The sequence below is a fragment of the Prionailurus bengalensis genome, chromosome B3 (assembly GCF_016509475.1).
Source record: "Prionailurus bengalensis isolate Pbe53 chromosome B3, Fcat_Pben_1.1_paternal_pri, whole genome shotgun sequence".
Classification (NCBI taxonomy): Eukaryota; Metazoa; Chordata; class Mammalia; order Carnivora; family Felidae; genus Prionailurus; species Prionailurus bengalensis.
Window position 1 is genome coordinate 74,918,718 of NC_057355.1, and position 19,451 is coordinate 74,938,168.

A 19,451-nucleotide genomic window follows, 5' to 3' on the forward strand; every position below is an offset into this window, starting at 1 on the left:
GGCTTTCTGAGCAGATAATAGGCTTTTAAGTAGCAAAGCTCCCTGCTCTCAGAAAGCCCAACACCATGCGGAAGGGAGACACCCTGGAGGTAGCACCACCCACCTCAGCCTACCGCTCTGTCATGGAGGAGTATGGTTACGAGGTGGGCAAGGTCATTGGCAATGGCTCCTATGGGACGGTTTATGAGGCTTACTACACAAAGCAGAAGATCATGGTGGCTGTCAAGATCATCTCAAAGAAGAAGGCCTCTGAGGACTACCTTAACAAGTTCCTGCCCCGTGAGATACAGGTTGGAAAGGGGGGTAGAAGAGGGAACTGGTACCAAGCTCATTAAGACTTCTGGGTATGGTCTGGAGGGGATAGAGCCAGAACCCCACCCCCAACCCCAAATCGGTGAATGTCTTACTATGCAGCAGGAAGATGACTTGATACAAATTCAACCTCTTTCCACCCACCCACTCACCTCCAGCGCCTCACAAAGTGAAAGTACAAAGCATAGGGTCTGCCCACAAACCACCAGCCCTCTGGGGTTTAATCCTGCTGCAAAGTTCTAAGTAGGTTAGCAGCAGGACAGTAGGAGGGCTGGGAGCACAGCCAGGGTTCTCCCTTCCCAGGTTTGATGGGTCCCTCTTCCGGGGCCAGGTAATGAAGGTCCTGCGGCACAAGTACCTCATCAACTTCTATCAGGCCATCGAAACCACATCCCGAGTATACATCATTCTGGAGCTGGCTCAGGGTGGTGACGTCCTTGAATGGATCCAGCACTATGGGGCTTGCTCTGAGCCCCATGCTGGCAAGTGGTTCTCCCAGATGACCCTGGGCATCGCCTACCTGCACAGCAAGGGCATCGTGCACCGGTGAGGGCGCTGCCACCCAGGCTGGGGCCTTTGGGCTCTCAAGGGGGTTTTATGCATATTTTCCATTTTCTGCCCTCTTTTTCCCTCCCTTGGCCTTCCTCAGTTATCTAGGCCCATCCATCCCCCCTATTTTAATTGTCTGGTCAAGAACATTTATGTAGTACACACCGTGAACACAGCACTCTGTGAACTACAATGATGAGCCCTCGCTGGTCCCCAGGTACCATCCTCTCTCACCTTTGGGCTCTGCTCATTAACTCCATGGTTCCGTCCTCTCAACCTTGTGTCCTCATAACGGCACCTGTCTCCCACTTTGCCTTTTCCATCTCTAGCCTCTGACCCCTGGCCCTTCAGCTCCTGGTCTAATACTAAGCCCTCTCCCCAGCCTGACCCCCAGCCTTTCTGCTGCTGGTAGGGACTTAAAGTTGGAGAACCTGTTGCTGGACAAGTGGGAGAACGTGAAGATATCGGACTTTGGCTTCGCCAAGATGGTGCCTTCTAACCAGACTGTGCGTGGTAGCTCTTCTTGCCGCCATATGAACTGCTTTACCCACCTCAGCCGGACCTACTGTGGCAGCTTTGCTTATGCCTGCCCGGAGATCTTGCTGGGCTTGCCCTACAACCCTTTCCTGTCTGACACCTGGAGCATGGGCGTCATCCTCTACACTCTAGTGGTGGCCCGGCTGCCCTTTGATGACACCAATCTCTTAAAGCTGCTGAAAGAGACTCAAAAGGAGGTCACTTTTCCACCTAACTACTCCATCTCCCAGGAGTGCAAGGTGCTGGCTCCCCCAGGAGGGCTGAGGCCTCAGGGATGACCCACAGGGAGGGAATACCTAATGTAGGCCTCCCCACCCTGGGGGAGGCTCTTCCCCACCATCACTGTCTCACACTGTAGCCCCTGCCCCAGAGTAGTTGGTGGGGAGGGAGCTTAAAGGGCCATTCCTGGGCTCCACACCTTAGATGTGAGTGATGAGCTGGTTTCAGCAGGATAAGGCAAGGATTTCCCCCCAAGGAACCCTTCCTTCCCTTCTGCTCCAGGGAGTTACATGCCAGGCTCATCAGGATAAAATCAGGGCCACACCCCCTTTTACCAGAGTGGTGTGATGGGCTATCCTGCTTCTCTCTCAGGTCCAACTGCTCATTGCCTGTGTGGCACAATGGGAGGCAAGCTCAGCCAAGACCTCTCTCTCCCCTGCCCTAGAACCTGGTCTTCCAGACGCTATGCCAAGCCACCAAGCGTGCCACCATCCTGGACATCATCAAGGATCCTTGGGTGCTCAAGTTCCAGCCTGAGCAACCCACCCATGAGATCAGGCTGCTTGAGGCCATGTGCCAACCCCCCAGCACCACTAATCGGCACCAGTCCTTGGAAATCAATACCTAAAAGTGGTTAAGGGAGGGAGTTGAGAGAGGAGCAAAGCAGGAGGGTCTGGGGCTAACGATCTTTTCTACCAAAAATAAATCTATACCTGATTTAGTTTCATCAGCTGGAGTCAAAGACACTCTTTCCTCAAGGGAACTAGCAGGGAACACTACTGAGTCCAAGAGGTGGATTTCTAACCAGTCTGTAACTGGTCATCTTGACACCTATTAAAGTCAACACTGTAATTCAGTATATAGCTCACATGTGGCTCAGGGGAGAGGGTGCTCAGATGAACATCCCTTTCAGGAAGTTTCATTATTCTAAGTAAATGCTTATTATTACACATCTCTGTGCATTCTAAATGTTCAGGCAGTGGGGCAGAGGCCCTGGTTGCTGTTTGGCCATGGCTCTCCCTGTTTATAACCAAAGGGATGGCATTATTTTCTCTCTTAGAAATGGGTATCAGGGTGTGTGAAATGCCTTGGTTTCTTCTCCTTCCTTCAAATGCCACCTTAACCACGACTGAAACGATCCGAGTGAATCATGCACACTATTGCTCTTAGAAACAGAAATGACAGTTCAAACCAAGCCTGTTAGCTATGGGTTCTGAATAATGGAAAGCTCCTTGCTCCTTTATCCCTGTATTCTCCCTCCCTGCCCTTGAAAATGGGCTTTGCAAAGGGAAAATGAGTAGTAAGTCATGGGGCTGTCTTGGCAGAGGCATGACTGGGGGAAAGCAATGAGAGAAGACTCAGAGACAGCTCCACATGGTCCCAAGATAAATAATAGGTGGCAGTTTAACCTTAACCTCAGCACCAGGCAACTCTAGGACAAACCAATGTGAAAGATGAAACAGTACATGCCTGGAACATAGTAGGTCAAGATATTGTCAGTGCCCACTTTCTCTATGTTCCAATGCCCCTTCTTACTCCCACTATGATTCATCGCTTGAAACAAAGCTCCAACGACCAGGGAAGAGTTTCAGGTGTAGATGAGGCAGTATAAACACTAGGGTTCCATCTGCCTGATTTTATTGGGAACAAGGGCACTGTAACTGTTATCAAAGAGAAGGAAGCCAAGGGGCTCCTCTTGCACCAACATTCTCTTTCAGAGTTGAGCCAGGGAGGGGAGGGCAACAACCCTTTTTCAGGCAGGGTCACTATCACCCTCAGCAGGATCCCCCCAAAAGGCTACGTTCCTTTGCTTAGCACTTGGCACTTAAGGAAAAGAGACCAATGAAGTCAGCGCCAGGAAAACAAGCCCAGACACATCAGGACACCCACTCAGCCAACTGCTTTAGTGCTTCTTCATCTTCATCCGCTTTGGGAGCTTGGGGGACAAGGATACCCGGAGAAAGAAAGAAGTATTAGGGCTTTGGCAACGTCAATAATCCCCTGCTGTGACACTGAGAGTCTGCTGAAACATCTCTCCCTCAGCAAAGAACGTAAAGGTGTGGTCCTTCTGCTTGCTGGGCTGCTGCAAATTCCCAGAGCAGCTCTGTACAAATTGGGAAGACGTGCTTCTTTCTCCCAGCACTTGCAGCCCCACACCAGGGTACACAGCTTGCTGAGTGAGGCAGAGGCTGGACTTAGTCTTCATTCCCCCTCAGCCAGGTACCCTTATGCAGTCAACAACCCGTGCAACTGTAGCAGCAGCCCTCTCTGCCTGGCTCCTTTGAGGCAGGATGTAAGAAGAATATAATCTTTCCCCATATCTATCCCACCCTCTCAAGTCCTTGAGACAAGAGAATAACCCTGAGTACCTGGCTCTTCAGGTAGATGTGTGGAAGGTACACCGGGCAGTTTGATGGGGGGTTCTTCCTCCTTGTCGCCTACATGTAACAACTCCCGGGCCAATTCCTCCTGCTCTAGCTTCTCTAGCTCCTCCAACAGTTCATCCTGGACATGGGACAAGAAGACTGTTAAAAATGAAGAAAGGAAATGTCTACTTCCAAAAACATACCATTTTTGAATCCCCCCTCCCAAATTTGCCCCACGATTCTCTTGGGCATTCCTTCCGGCTAGTGTCATGCTTTCTCCAATATTCCCTGACCCCGTGCTCCAATCACCTCATCCACATCAAAGCCCACAGGCCGAGAAATGGCATCTGAGATCTGCTGGGCCACCTCCTGTTGTTCTGTAATGTCGGCCATCAGTTCATCCACCTTGTCAATGTCCCTGAGAACAAGATATATAGCTATGAAATCAGGCAACAACGCTCCTGACTTTCCCATCTTGCATGGATGAAAACCCTCCTGTCTGTGGCCTCAGAATGATAAATCCATGGCTATCAGAAGAGATCCCTGGGAAATTATGTGGAAGCAAGTCTGGGCTGAGAATTGGCAAGAAGCCACTTTGGGGAGAATAGGCTGTACTCCTCTTCCTGAAGGATCTTTAAAAATTAGGAAAATCCCTCCTTCTCTCTCTGCCCTTCTCCAACTCACACTCTTTCTTTCTCTCAAAAATAAATAAACATTAAAAAAAAAAATTAAAAAAAAAAAAAAAAAAAAGGAGCACCTGGATGGCTCAGTCAGTTGAATGTCTGACTTCAGCTCAGGTCATGATCTTACTGCTTTTGAGTTTGAGCCCTGCGTCGGGCTCTGTGCTGACAGCTCGGAGCCTGGAGCCTGCTTCCAATTCTGTGTCTCCTTCTCTCTCTGCCCCTCTCCCACTCACACTGTTTCTTTCTCTCAAAAATAAATAAACATTTAAAAAAAATTGTTTTTTATTAGGAAAATCCTCTTTCCTCCCTAGAATGCTTCAGCCAGCAAAGACAGCTTCCAAGAAGCAAGGAGACTGACAGAGGCCTAGCTGTCACAGACATCTATAAATTTACATTCTGAGAGGTTTTAAGATTCAAGAGAAAATACCAAGCTACTTTTCCCAGTGCCTGGGCCCCCTGCTTCCCTCCCCCCGTACCCACATGTCCTGGTAGGCCTTCTTCATGCCTTGGGCAGCAAGCTCCATGGTCCGAAGCACTTCTGCATTGGTGGTGGCATTCTCAATGGCCTCACGCTGAAACTCCAGGGTAGATAATGTCCCATCGGTTTGTGCCAGCTGCTGTTCGAATCTTTTCTTCCTCCGCAAAGCCTGTAGGGCAGCTGACCAAGCCCACACCCTGAGCATCAGAGCCAGAAGCCCTTATGCTTCCCACCTGGGCCCGCCCAGTTGGCACCTCTCCCCCATTACCTCTCTTATTCTTGGTCCCATGCTTCTTGGCCATTTGTAGCTCCTGTTGAATCTTCTGCTCCAGAAACTCTTGTTTCTTGATCAAGATCTTCTCTGTCTCCTTCAGTTTCTGTATTGCCTCTTCAGGGGTTGGCCCCTTCTCCTTCTTCCCTGGAGTGCAATCAAGCAGGCCCATATTGTGTGGAGGAAATATATTAGCCACCAATCACTGAGCACAGAGTGTGTGCTAGGCACCTGTCTTACTCTTAATCCCAAAATGACTCTCTATAATGAATATACTATCTTCACTTTACAAATGTGAAAAACAGGCATATATGTGTTAAATAATCATTTGTTTAAAATCACAGCTAGAGAGAATTGAGCAGGAATTGAAATGTGGCAGTATGACTTCCAAATCCAGTATTCTTTGCTATTGCAAATTGCCTTTCGGGGCGCCTGGGTGGCTCAGTCGGTTAAGCGGCCGACTTCGGCTCAGGTCATGATCTCGCGGTCCGTGAGTTCAAGTCCCGTGTCAGGCTCTGTGCTGACAGCTCAGAGCCTGGAGCCTGTTTCAGATTCTGTGTCTCCCTCTCTCTGACCCTCCCCCATTCATGCTCTGTCTCTCTCTGTCTCAAAAATAAATAAATGTTAAAAAAAAAATTAAAAATTAAAAAATAAATTAAAAAACACAAAAAACAAAAAACAAATTGCCTTTCAAGTCATTCCCAGCCTTCCCCCCCAACCCCCGCCCCCAAGAAGTTTTAGGTTCACAGCAAATCTGAGTGGAAGATACAAAGTTCCCATATACCCCCTGCTGCCACATATGCATGGCCCTCCTATGAGCACATCCCCACTGGAGTTTGGTCACTTTTTATAATCGCTGTTCCACTTGCTGTCCTAGGAGATGCCCAAGGTCCTAACTCCACACCCTCAAACTGAATGAAGTACAGGGGGTAGAGAAAAAAAAAAAATCTGATCTCCATTTTCCCCTTCATCTTCTGCACTTCTGACAGTAATTAAAATTAATAAGGCAGGCCCTTGCCTGCTTAAAATCCTTTCACACTCTCCATTGCCTCCAAGATAAAATCTAAAACTTTAATGAGACATACAAGGCCCTTCTTGACCTGGCCCTTGTTCACCTCTCCATCCACACTTCTACTTTCCTCTTCTTCAGCTGGCGTGGGCATGTGCGCGCGCGCGCACACCCACGCACACGCACACACCCGCCGGCCAGAACTCCTCTTTCCCCTAAGTATTACTACCATACTCGTTCCTGCCTGTTTTGCACACAGTTACCTCCCCCCTGGAGTACCTCAATTCTCCACCTGGCATACCTTAGCCCTCTGGATCACAACCCCTCACGCCTCTTCTGTGCTCCCCCTAGTTTTTAGGAACATCTCCATCATGGAGTTCCCACACGACACTATTACCAGTTTTTGCTGGTCTCCCCCCACCAGACGGGAGTTTTAAGTAGACAGTCTTTTTTCATCACCTCGGATTCCCCCCTTGGCCAGCATAGAGGAAGCACCAGTGTTTTGGAAAGGACTAGATGATGACAGTCGGAAACTCAACTCCCCAGCCTAAACAGTGGGGACCCTCCATTCACGTTCCGGCCCGACCCCGAGCTCTTCTCCCTGGGGCGGGGGAAGGAAGACAGCCAGAGCCAGACAGCCCGACAAGGCGGGGCCTCCTGGCACGTGAGGAGGCCTGGGCCCTGGACGGGGTTTTCGCGACAGCCGGGGGCCATGGCCTTCCCCACACCCCCTTGGCCAGCACCACCAGCCCACCGGGCTCACCCGGGCTCACCCCTCCCGAAGAGTCTGCCGAGACCACTCATCTCCACCACCCTTGCCTCTCCTGCCTCCTCTCCGCGGCTTCTTGCAACTTCCGCCTGGCTCCCGGGAGGGTGCGGTCTCATCGCTCAGAGACCGGCCTGGGCCAATCCCTCCATGGGGCACCGCGGCGACATCATCAACGTGAGCCAACGAGGCCACTTCTGCCACGTGACCCGAGCCACCAGCCCCCAACCCATTCGCTCCTCTTAAAGCGGCCGCTCCGTTTTTGATTCTTTAAAAAGGCCGCCCCACCCCCCAAAAAGCACAGTATTTGTTTTCCTGAAAGGGAATGTGCAGGGTCTTACATCCCACTTCTTGGGGCCAGTGGAAGAGTTCTCCTGGCCCTTGACAGAATTCAGGAATTGGGGCGCGGATTGAGCACAAGGGGGCCACAGTCGGGTGTGCCACAAGTTTCTTTGGCAGAGCTGGATGAAGTCTAATTCCACTCGCTCTGGTCTTGGCACCTCCGAAAAGCCATTGCCGGCTACAAAGCTAGAAAAACAAAAACCAGCCAGAAGATTTCTGTCACACACAAACATACTTTAATAATTTACAAATACACCTGAAAATGCCTTCATGATTTCCTTTCAGTTTTATGTTTCAAATGAGGCTCATCCACAGGACTGGGCCTCAGGGCCCAGCTTGGGCCTTTGCAAATGTCTCCAGTCCCTGACTTAGGGTTTGAAGATTCATTCCATTCTGGACATGAATGCAGGTAACTCCTAGAAAGAAAAGAAGCCACATTTCATCAGGCCTGTTGTTACTCTCACCTTTTTTGGGTGCACCCAAAAATTGCATGCAAGCTACCCATCCTGGACCTATCTATCTAACCGCTCCTAGGAACTTTCTCCTCATTCCCCAAAAGGCTAATCTCACCACTCTGTACCCAGTTTGCTGACGTCTAGGATATTCCGCTTCTCGTCATCAAAGAAGATCATCTGGGAGAAGACAACTCCTGTCTTCTGCTGCAACCTGTGCAAGGCGGGGCAGTGGGTGACCACACTGGCTTCTTAGCTCCTGCAGCCTCTCTGGCCTCCCAGCTTCTACCTTATCTCTACATACCTCTCAAAGTGGGTGACCTTGCTGCCTGGGTAGATTTCCCGATGAACAAAGTATCTGTCAAGGTCAAAGAGCTCCAGTAGCTGGTTGGCCCCTTCAATCTCCCCTGTTCTGCAAAAAGGTGTAATAATAGATGGGATTAGCAGGGCCAGGGGCTGCAAGCCAAGTTGTTTAACCAAGGGGAAATCAACTTGCTGTTTTTCCAGGATAAGTAGGCACCCTCGGTCCTTATTCGATTCCCTAGGCTTCCCGTCTGATACAGGCGGCGCTAAGGCAGTCAAGGTTTAATAAATAAAAGGCACAGGAAAGGGTACAATTAGAAAAATATGCAAATACGTGCAAATCTGCACCGCCAAAGTTTTTGTAGCCAAGGGGTTACACGAGACGCCTCCTCATGCATGCGTCTCTCAGCATGAGACAGCTTTTTTTCAGTCGCTCTCCTTACCGTGAAGCGGCCGCGACGGGTACCTCAAGGCCCTGCAACCTTTCCAGGACGTCACGCACCTCTGGATACAGTCGGACTGTCTGGCCCCGCCTATCCCGGACGGCCCCGTCGCTGGAGGGCGAGAGTGCGCTCAGCGGAGGCCGGCCCCGCCCGGACCCGGCCTCCCCGGCGCCGCCTCACCTGCCCTTGTGGAACGGGGGGTCTACGTGCGTATCCACCCAGAACGGCCAGAGCGTGTAATCTGCGGGAGGACGGAGGGAGGGCTCAGGCTCGGAGCGCGCAGGGCCCCGAGAACTGCAGCGGGGCTTTGGAAAAGGAGAGCACGCCGCAAATCTCCCCGGGCCGGTTCCTCACCCAGATCGAAAACCACCAGCTTTGGGAGCCGCGTCATGACCGGCGCTGGCAGGCTGCGCGATGCGAGGCGAGCCCTTGCGGCTGCAAACCGCCCCTCCTGCCTTAGAGAAACAGTGACTAGAGCGTCGCCGTGCGGAGCTGCGGCCGTGGGTCTGGAGGCCGCGCAAGAGCGCCTCCTGACGGCGGAGCAGGGGAAGGACTGTAGCTAAGTGCCCACGCCACCACCCACGGGACCGCAGTAGTCCATCTCTCCGAGACACCTTCTTCCCTTTCTTCTCCACCCAGCGTGGCGGGAATCGGCTAGAGACGCCAGGGAAGGGAGCCCTTTCATCCGACACCTCTCTCATTTTATCTTACCAGCTGAGACCTAAGTTATCCGTAGCTTTGTCACTCACTCTTCACTCAACCTTTCTCCGAATCCGCCTCTCTCCAGAACCCAGAGCCCTCCCCCGCATTCCAGCCATAAACATCGTAGTGTCTGTGAAGCCCTTGAGGCCTTTCTTGAATCGGGCCCAAATGGCCAGTAGGGCTACAATGGGAGAGAATTCACTCTCCTGGTTTCTGCTACCTACATCAGTAGTACACTGGTACATGTGTAACAACCAGTTTGGGGGGAGGGGCTGATTTGTATTGTTTGGCTTCTGTAAATATTCCTATCATGGCCAATTTCAAGCTACAAGCACGAAACCAATTATGGGGTTGGGAAGAGATGACAATAATTAGATCTCCTGAGCTGATAAGAACTGGCTCCATACCACTTAGAGCTGACTTTCCTACAGTCTGATAATCCCCCTAAGGGCACATTCCCTTCCGTTGTCCTTCAGAAATGTAAAAGAGTATATACTGTGATGTGCACTTTTGTGCAATACAAGAAAGATTCCAGGAGGTCAGGAAATATTTTATTGGCAACTAGGGACATAGCCATAAGAGAGGGAAGCACACAGGACTGCAAACTAAAACCCAATGGCCACCAAGGGCCCTTTGGGTCAGGAACACGGCATCCTGGGGTCCTCACGGTCTTCTGCCAAACAAGACTGGGCATCCAGGAGAGGGGGCAGTGGCTCTGGTGTCCCACAGAGTGAGAGGACATATGATGCCTCATTAGGAGCGACAGGGTAAGGAGGTAAAATGGAGGGAGGGTCCATCACTGCCTAAGGCCACCTCCTCCTCTCAGAGCCAACACCAGGTGGAGGACTGAACCACCTAGGATCTTGTAATCAGCTGCTGTCTTCTCATCATTCCTGCAGGAAAAGGCAGCAAAAAAAAAAAAGGGGGGGGGATTAGAAATACCATCTAGAACAAGATTCTTATGCTTAGTTTTTTGAGTCTTCTTGGGGGGTCTATGAATGCAGAAAGAATTTACATCTTTATTTTTACTAACCCCTTAAATGAAATTTGATAATTTTTTTAAATGTTTATTTATTTTTGAGACAATGTGGGAAATAGAGTGCAAGCGGCGGAGGGGCAGACAGAGGGAGACACAGAATCTGAAGCAGGCTCCAAGCTCTAAGCTGTCAGCACAGAGCCTGAGGCAGGGCTCGAACTCACGAACCGTGAGATCATGACCTGAGCTGACGTTGGAAGCTTAACTGACTGAGCCACTCCGGCACCCCTATATTTCTTTTAATTTTGAACATAGACAAAAAACCCACAGTGGTATTAGCAACATGGGTGACCTGTGGACAGAAATTTCATAACATAACTGTTGGCAAGTATTTTGAAAATATATCAAAATTATGGTAATTATTCCTACCATTAGATCTTAATGTATTAATAAACCACATATATTATTTTTTCACAAATTTGTTTTTAGTATCTTGAGAACCGTATCTCATTATCATTAGTTTCCTTTGTAAATCTATGTATTTTATTTTATGTGTGCAAAAATCTTATCTGAGAAGGAGTTCATAGGATTCACCAAATCACCAAAGGATCTCAGGCTCCTCCTCCAGTATTTGCTCCCTCAACCTCACAACTATGTCCAACTTACATCTGTTTTCCACTGTAGATGAGCCGCTGCTGCTGTGGGGGAATTCCCTCTTTCTCCTCCACACGCTCCTTGATTCGCTCCACCTTTAGGGGTACAAGTAGTCAGGGGCTGCTAAGGGGTAGAACCATGGAAGTGGAAAGAACAAGAGCTATGCAGATAGCATGAGAGTGAAAGGACTAAGTTCATCAGCACATCCAAACAAATGTGCATGTAGGGAGACAGGCATGAAAAAGTATTGGCCATACATTACCTTGTCTGTGGGTTCAATGTCAATCTCAATCTCCTTTCCGGTCAGCGTCTGCAACAGAACAGGCAAGGGTTTCATGAGTCCTACAGCCTAATATACAACTGGTTTTCTAGGTAAAACACCCTGTCTTAATCTCTGGGGAATCTACATCTTCTGAAAGAAGCACATTGTCAGCAAAGCTGCTTTGAAGAATCAGAAGGCTTTGACCATATCCGTATTTATCAAACACTTTTAGGCAGTAGACAGCTTTGAGAGGGCATTTGACCATTTGACTCTCTTAATCCCACACGTCATTTTAACCATCTTCCCATGCCCACTCCATTAGAATCCATGAGAATACTGGCATTCCCTTGGATGAGATAGCAAAAAGAGATGTCCTAAGGAAAGCATGCCTTTGTTCCCTGTATCAAAGTTAGAAATTAACATTCAGATAATTCAAAGAATTCTCAAGGACCCCAGAGACCACTTATGACCAGTTTTTTCAATTAACACTAAAATTCAACATTCTATTCTGTAACTTCTCCAGACTTCTACCTAAATACTAAATTTCAGCTGTAGCTTCTTGACCTCTTCCACAGGCTAAGGGCTGCTGATAATACACATAATAATTACACTGATCATACACTTACAAATGTGCTTCATCCCATCGAGAATGAGAATGAGAGAGAGAGAGAAGTGGAGCTCACCCAAAGGGGGACTCAAACTCATGAACTGTGAGATCATAGAGCTGAAGTCAAATCCTTAACCAACTGAGCCACCCAGGTGCCCTGTCATAGCCAACGTTAAAAAAAATTTTTTTTTAACGTTTATTCATTTTTGAGAGACAGAGAGACATACAGCATGAGCAGGGAAGGGGCAGAGAGAGGGAGACACAGAATCGGAGGTAGGCTCCAGGCTCTGAGCCATCAGCACAGAGCCTGACATGGGGCTCGAACTCACAGACTGCAAGATCATGACCTGAGCCGAAGTCGGTCGCTCAACTGACTGAGCCACCCGAGGGCCCCAATCATAGCCAACGTTTAACACTTTCCAACAGTCAGAAACTACATTGAGTGCACCAACACATTTAATCATTGCAACTAAGTTAGGAGATATATGTACTATTGCTATCACCATTTTATAGATGAGGAAAATGGGGTTTGGATAGGTTAAAAAGCATATCCATGAGGTCAAAAGGAGAGTGTGGACCCAAACACAGACTCTCTGGCCCCAGAGCCTGAGGTTTTGTTTCTTTTCCAGCTCTGTACTCAGTACCACCTAAGTGTCTCTGGTCTGATATTAAAATCGAATGTATAGGATTGTAATAGGTTCACAAAACAACAAATGGTCTCTACTTATGGTATTCACATAGACCAGAATGATGACAGTACTTAGGACCTAATTTCTCAACTATGAGAATCAGTTCAGTACTAAGAATATTTTAAAAAATATAAGAGTAATTCTTTTAGAGTTACCTCTTTGGGTGCAAAAGAATAAATCACAACAGTGATTCCCAAGTTTCTACCCCAATCCAAGCTGGCTTGTGAAAACTTATGGTAAAATGGAAAAAATGACAATAGTGAGATTTTCATAAAACTAAATATATTCAGCTGTTAAAATATCCTTTCGTGAAGGGGTGCCTGGATGGCTTAGCTGGTGGAACATGTGACTCTTAATCTCGGAATTTTGAGTTTGAGCCCCATGTTGAGTGTAGAGGCTACTTAAGAATTTTTTTTAATTTTTTAAAAATGGTTTTTATTTATTTTTGAAGCAGAGAGACAGAGAATGAGTGGGGGAGGAGCAGAGAGAGAGGGAGACACAGAATCCGAAGCAGGCTCCAGGCTGTCAGCATAGAGCCCGACGTGGGGCTCGAACACACGAACCATGAGATCATGACCTGAGGCAAAGTCGGACACTCAACCGACTGAGCCACCCAGGCGTCCCAAGAAATTTTTTAAAAATGTCCTTTTATGAAATGACAGAAACAATATATGGTGCTTTTTTAAAGCCCTTTCCTAACAAAATGAAAAGTTAGCAATTCTGTGTCATCCATAAATTATTTCACTTTACTGATCTTAATACTTTAAATGCAAAGATTCTTCAAGCAGATAATCTATTTCTAGGTTAACTAACTTGGAGGAAAAACTTGAAACCTGAGCTATGTATTCAAAGAGAAACATGTGTTTACTCAACAGAACAGGTTTACTGTAAAACATTAGGAAAAGCTTAATGCCTGTTAATAAGAAAACTATTAAAACTATGGTACATCCATAGACTGATACACTTACCATGCAACAATTTATACACTAATGTGGAAAGATCTAAAGAATGTATAATTATATATCATTTTCCATATATAGCGATACACATATGTACATGTATAGAAAAAATGATTAAAAGCATACATATCTCCTATAGTAGTGATTATCTTTGAGAAGGAGAATAGGACTAAGGGAAGGGTTTATCAAGGGTAACTCTCCCTTTATCTGCACTATTAAAGTTTCTAATAAAAATATACCCCTTCATCACATGAATAATAATAAAACAAATATTCATTCTGGTTTAATAAAAAATTTTAAAGAGTGAAAAAGACCCTTAGAGAAGGCCTGGAACTGCTCCCCCAAGGGTAAGGTGCTTGGATCTAATGACAGTAAAAAAAAATTACTGGCTTGTAAAATTTAAAACTCTAAGACTGGCCCTTTGTTTCTGACTGTAGAAGCCCATGAATGTATCCAGAGAACAATCTGGTAAAGCGGTGTCCCAGCAGCATCACTTCTGGGAAGATAATCATGACTACGCTAAAAAAATATACCTATGATAATGGTCATTACAGTCTTTTGACACTCAAAAATTACAAGCAATCTAAGTATTAAATAGTGGGTTAAATAAATTATGACACAAACATAGAAGAAAAATTACGTAGCCCTCAAATAATCTGTGGAATAATGGTGTAATTCCAGTTTTGTTAAAAAAAAAAAAAAAACAACACCACAAAACACATACGTGTATTTATACGCTTTCAAACGAGTGTAGAAGGGTATATACGTGAATGTTTTTGAGTTATGACATTATGGATGCTTTTAATTACATTATTTATGCTTTTCTGTATTTTCCATTTTTTATACCATGAATACACTGTAATGAGAAAAACATTATTTTTAAAATAATGTTCTTGATGGGAGTATAAGGAAATGGTTCTGTAAAGCAGCACTGTCCAAAAGATATAAATGTAATGCAAACCACATATACAATTTAAAATATACTAGCAGCCACATATTTTAAAAGTGAAATTAATTTTAACACTCTTAAACCCAATATATTCAAAATATTACTTCAATGTATAATCAATATAAAAATTAGTATTTTACATTCCTTTGTTCTAACCAAATGTTCAAAATCTTGTGTGCATTTCATACTTATAGCACATCTCAATTCAGATGGTAGATTTCCATCTGAAGTACTGTATTTATACTGTTTAAATTTCATAACTTACAGTTGAAAAAGTAGACTTACATACCTAAACTGTTCCAAGCAGACTTAAAAGTTTTCCCAATAACTGAATAAAGTCTCAGGCTTTATATTTAAATTAAGTAAAATTAAACACAAATAGATAATTCATAAACTTAATTCCTCAGTCTTATTAGCCACATGTCAAGTGTTCAATAGCTCACGTGGCTAATAGCTACTGTTGGAGCGTTCCAGCTAATATATCAAGCAAAAATAAAATTAGATATACCCATTTTGTAACCTCCAATGAAATAATAGATCTAGGCAATAATAGGTCTATAACATCATAGAAAGCAAAAAAGGTGACAGAATTACATACCATACACCATCTATGACTTATTCTCACAAGTACACATACAAAAGACTAATCAAGCCTCTAGATCTTATATGCCAATCGACATGAAATACGGGGAAACATGGGAATATAATCAGCAAAATCCAAACTGTGGGAGACTCCACTGGAAAAACCACCTAGTTTATTCAACATGAAAAGGGGGAAAAAGGGGGAATTACAGGTTTTTTTAAAGAGGCTTAAAATCCGTATCAACCAACTGCAATGTATGGCTCTTAGTTGGACTCACATTCAAACAAACTGTGTAAAACAAAAGAGAGAATGGGAAAAATTTGATGACAGTGATAAATCACTGTTAATTTTTTAGATGTGATAATTACAGTTCCATTAGGAAAAAAAGAATCATTTTTTACAGATATATACTGAAACACATACAAATAACATATGCTATCTGGGATTTGCTTCTTAAAACATAAGGTAACGAGAGTTGGTGAATATAAGTAAGATTGGCCATGAGGTGACAGCACTTGAAGCTGGATATGGGGTGCATTATATCCTTCTCTCTCCTGTTGTGTATGTTTGAAACAGTTCATAATTAAAATTCAAAGTCCTGTAAAATAAGCGTCAACCTTTCAAACTGGAAATATCAATCCCATTTTTTCATTCTTATAACACAATGTATCAATTGGCAGTGTAGGTGATGGACCCCATTGTTTTATTCTTTATTGGTTGTCATGAATGAAGTGGCTTGAAATGGAGAAAAGTGCTTGTAAACACTGAAATGCTATTCAAATAAAAAATATGTTTGGGTTTAAAAAAAATCAGAGTAACTGAACAATTTTAAAAGATATTCTTGACATTTCATAATGTGTTTCTTCCTCCAAATCTGGTCATTGTCACCTGGGAATACATTCAATGATGTTTGAACCTAAACTCAACATACTGCTTGCTTTAGGCACTTGAGGGGATATAAAAAGAAATTAAGGGATCCAGCCTTTGCCAACAATGTTTTTCAAGTCAAGATTTACTACCAAGAAACGACGAGACATATAATTAATAGAACTAATATAAAAGTAAATGTCATATTGAATACTACTATCCAAACACAAGGTACGACGACAAAGTGCTATGGTGGGTGAAAATCAACATCAATTTAAACCTGAATGAAATTAACATTTCACACCCATTATAATAGCTAAAATAAAAATGACTGATAGGACTAAAAGTTAGCTAGGGTACAGAACAGCTGGACTGCTTATTCACTGCAACTGGGAATGTAAAATGGTACAACCCCTTGGAAAACTGGCAGCTTCTTTTAAACTTGCATACATTTACTACATGATCCCAGTAATTTTGTTGCTAGATTTATAACCAAAGGAAATGAAAACATAGGTCTACAAAAAGACTTGTATAACAATGTTCATGGAAGCCTTATTTATAATAGCCAGAAACTGAAACAATCCAAAAGTCCATCAACAGGAGAATGGATAAACAAACTGATATAGTCATTCAATTAAATATTACACAGTAATAAGAAGGAACTACACAGATATAACAGACACAATGCTAAGTGAAAGAAGCCAGACACAAAATTATATATTCTTTAACTCCCTTTATATGAAATTCTAAAACAAGCAAAACTAACGTATGGAAATTTCATAGGGAAGGGGTGAAAATGTTCTAGATCTTGTTACATGGATGTATAACTGTTGTTAAAAACTCATTCAACTGAACCCTTAAGAACTCTGTTGGTTTAAAGTTAAAAATACAAATGTGTTTAAAAAAACAAACAAACCATGGATGAGAAAACTGGGGCTTAAAGAAGACACTAATGCAGAATCTGGGGTTAGGGAGTACTATAATGAGAAAGAACTATAAAGAAAACCTGTACACTATGATTTTTTTTGTACACCATGTCATGGCTTTAGAGGGGGTATGTGGTAGGAAAATCTGGTTAGAAGTATTACAGAGAAATAAAGACATAAATTAATGAGACCTCAGACCAGGATAAGGATAATGGGAATGGAAAGAAAATCAGGCAAAAAAGAGGTTATCGAAGGAAAAATTTGGTTCTATAAGCAAACAATGATTCTAAAGAATTACATTCCAGATACCTGCTAGATTGATGGGATCGATACATGAGATGAGTACTGGGAAGATGACCTAAAGCAGAAAATGATGTATTTAATTTTAGAAGACAGAGACGAGGCATCAAGACAAGATTTAAATCAGGAGGCATTCACTGTAAAGGACTGCAAAAAGAGATATGGAAAAAGTCAGCTACGGGGAGAAGAGAGTTGAATTCGCAAAGGAACCCTGCTAAATAAAACCTACCATTTGTACACTAAGAGCTAATTGCTTTTGTATATACTTAATATATTAAAAAATGCAGCTAACAAAAAAGAAAGAGAAAGATGAAAGGCATAGGAACCTGTTTGTGGAGGCACAAAGAAAAGCATTTCAGGAAAGGAGACTAACAATTTTAGAGAAACACTAAACAAAAATGGATTCAAAGAGAAAATCTAGAACCCTGCTACTCCGGGTAGTCCCTGACAAGCAGTATCAGCATCACCCGGGAGTATGCTGGAAATACAGAATCTCAGGTCTCATCCCAGACCCACTGAATTAGAATCCGCATAACAAGATCCCCAGGTGATTCTCATGCACTTTTAAATTGAGAAGCCCAACCAGAACACAGTATTTTCTTAAACTGCAGGTCTCGACCCATTGGTGGGTTACGAAATCAACACAGAACCAAACTGGAAATATCAAAGCATATCACACTAAGTTTTTTGTGTTTGTCAGGCACGTGAGGTAAACATTTTTAGAGTAGGTTGAGATTTTTTAAGAAGTTTACAAAACATTGTACAAAGTAACCTCTTCTTTGACTAAGAGGATGTGAGAATTCGTATCCAAAAAGCATTTTAGTGTTTCTCAGACTTTGATAGTGACTCAGAACAATACATATGTACTAGTAATACATACATGTGTTTAACATACATATAAAATGAAAACCAAAATTCGTGAAATACTCTTATCCAGCAGTATACCCTGATATTTCTATGTTAACGTTGTTAGCGACCCATTAAATGGATTTTATAATTAGTGACTCTTGTAGCCACTACTAAAGGTTTGAAAAACAAAGATTTTCAACAAGCTGGCCTCCATCCTCAGCCAAGAAGTGGTTTGGAAAGAATGAAGAGGTTAACAATGGCTGGTAAGCACGGTAAATTCACTAAAAAGCTGATGAAAGAACAGACTTACTCAGCAGGAAAAGGCCAAACTAACGTTGCACTGCGTCAGTTTTTAGTTTCTGTCTCTCTGTCTGAAGGTACGAAAGAAGCAATAGCAGATAGGACTAATGAGTGTTGGCAATTGGTATAAAAACCACGGGAGAGACAGGGATGAAGAAAAACACCACCAGTACCAAGAACTAGGGCAATGATAACTAACCTGCCTCAGTCACAGAAGTGAGGCTGGTCCAGGAGGCCCGGCTCAGAAAGGCAGGTGCTGACTGAACACACTCCCAGCTTTGGTTCCTGAAGGCCGGCTGTCACACTGGCGACAACCAGAAAGGCTTACAGTCTAGCTCCTAGGAGGCCCTCGGTTCCCCAAGCTAACGTTTTTGTACTGTGCTTGGAGAAGCAGGTAAGCTGGGCAGTGCAAACTGGAGATCACAGCTTATTCCAAGAATCCGAGAAGGGGAGCCAAGCTGCTGCTAGGCCTTCTCTATGACCGCGGGGGTTCGCATACAGCGATACCCCGGACAAAGGCAGCTTCCTTCTGAGTCACGGCACAGTCCTGGCCGAGAAACCAAGACAAGCAGAGACCCTGGGGTGATCTGGCGGGGCCAGTCCCCAGCTCTCAAACCCTTCTTGGGGCCCCCCACTTCCCATCACCCCTCGCGCGGAGCCCTGAGGCTGTCAGCACCCTCCAGGCTAGGGAAAGGCGTGGTTTTCCTTCCCCGCTTCTCCCGTAAGACACAACGGCCAGCCCAGTACCACAGCGTCTTGGCAAGGCCGGAGGTGCTCCCACCTTCACTTTAATTAGCATCTTCTTCCCAGTTTGGAGCTGCACACAGATAACTTGATGCTTCTACCGCTGCGGTCGCCGCTGCCGCTCCCCAGCAATCGCCTCTGGGAGTCACTTCTGCTTCCGGGTCACTGCCTGGCTCCACCCCTCTCACCCCGCCTCCTTCCTTTCATCGGGTTGCCGAAAGGCTCAAGAATGCTCCTGCGTTTCGTTTTTGTGGTGTCGTAAATAAAAAGAAGGCGGTGGTTTCGTTACGGCAGAGATGATACCTCCGCGATACTTAGAGTCCCTAGCGAGCCAGGGCTTGGAAAGCGGTGGGC

General features: G+C 45.0%; 4 protein-coding genes across 8 annotated transcripts; 1 reads left to right on the plus strand and 3 right to left on the minus strand.

Moving 5' to 3' along the window:
- Positions 1-50: 50 nt before the first annotated feature.
- TSSK4 (testis specific serine kinase 4) lies at positions 51-2,344 on the plus strand. Of its 2 annotated transcripts, none has more exons than XM_043555894.1 (4): positions 51-290; positions 644-858; positions 1,244-1,637; positions 2,063-2,344. In XM_043555894.1, the coding sequence occupies exons 1-4, from the start codon at positions 66-68 to the stop codon at positions 2,243-2,245; spliced, it is 1,017 nt and encodes a 338-aa protein (XP_043411829.1). In that variant the 5' UTR covers positions 51-65; the 3' UTR covers positions 2,246-2,344. The 2 variants fall into 2 exon arrangements, with proteins under 2 accessions (XP_043411829.1, XP_043411830.1); XM_043555895.1 differs by having other exon boundaries at positions 1,274-1,637.
- An 859-nt stretch (positions 2,345-3,203) lies between these two features.
- CHMP4A (charged multivesicular body protein 4A) lies at positions 3,204-7,644 on the minus strand. Of its 3 annotated transcripts, none has more exons than XM_043555896.1 (7): positions 7,532-7,644; positions 7,198-7,336; positions 5,413-5,562; positions 5,147-5,324; positions 4,293-4,401; positions 3,987-4,122; positions 3,204-3,553 (listed from the first exon to the last, which is right to left on the minus strand). In XM_043555896.1, the coding sequence occupies exons 2-7, from the start codon at positions 7,307-7,309 to the stop codon at positions 3,495-3,497; spliced, it is 744 nt and encodes a 247-aa protein (XP_043411831.1). In that variant the 5' UTR covers positions 7,310-7,336; positions 7,532-7,644; the 3' UTR covers positions 3,204-3,494. The 3 variants fall into 3 exon arrangements, with proteins under 3 accessions (XP_043411831.1, XP_043411833.1, XP_043411832.1); XM_043555898.1 differs by lacking the exon at positions 7,532-7,644 and adding an exon at positions 6,884-6,971 and having other exon boundaries at positions 7,198-7,314; XM_043555897.1 differs by lacking the exon at positions 7,532-7,644 and having other exon boundaries at positions 6,884-7,271.
- Positions 7,645-7,745: 101 nt separating this feature from the next.
- Positions 7,746-9,844, minus strand: LOC122468940 (magnesium-dependent phosphatase 1). 2 transcript variants are annotated; one of them, XM_043555899.1, is made up of 6 exons: positions 9,085-9,844; positions 8,911-8,971; positions 8,731-8,841; positions 8,289-8,396; positions 8,103-8,198; positions 7,746-7,948 (listed from the first exon to the last, which is right to left on the minus strand). In XM_043555899.1, exons 1-6 carry the CDS (start codon positions 9,119-9,121, stop codon positions 7,801-7,803), a joined length of 561 nt encoding a protein of 186 aa, XP_043411834.1. In that variant the 5' UTR covers positions 9,122-9,844; the 3' UTR covers positions 7,746-7,800. The 2 variants fall into 2 exon arrangements, with proteins under 2 accessions (XP_043411834.1, XP_043411835.1); XM_043555900.1 differs by having other exon boundaries at positions 8,113-8,198; positions 9,085-9,254.
- Positions 9,845-9,961: 117 nt separating this feature from the next.
- Positions 9,962-19,248, minus strand: NEDD8 (NEDD8 ubiquitin like modifier). Its single transcript, XM_043555901.1, has 4 exons — positions 19,135-19,248; positions 11,325-11,372; positions 11,075-11,157; positions 9,962-10,325 (listed from the first exon to the last, which is right to left on the minus strand). The coding sequence occupies exons 1-4, from the start codon at positions 19,150-19,152 to the stop codon at positions 10,229-10,231; spliced, it is 246 nt and encodes an 81-aa protein (XP_043411836.1). The 5' UTR covers positions 19,153-19,248; the 3' UTR covers positions 9,962-10,228.
- Between the last annotated feature and the right edge of the window lie 203 nt (positions 19,249-19,451).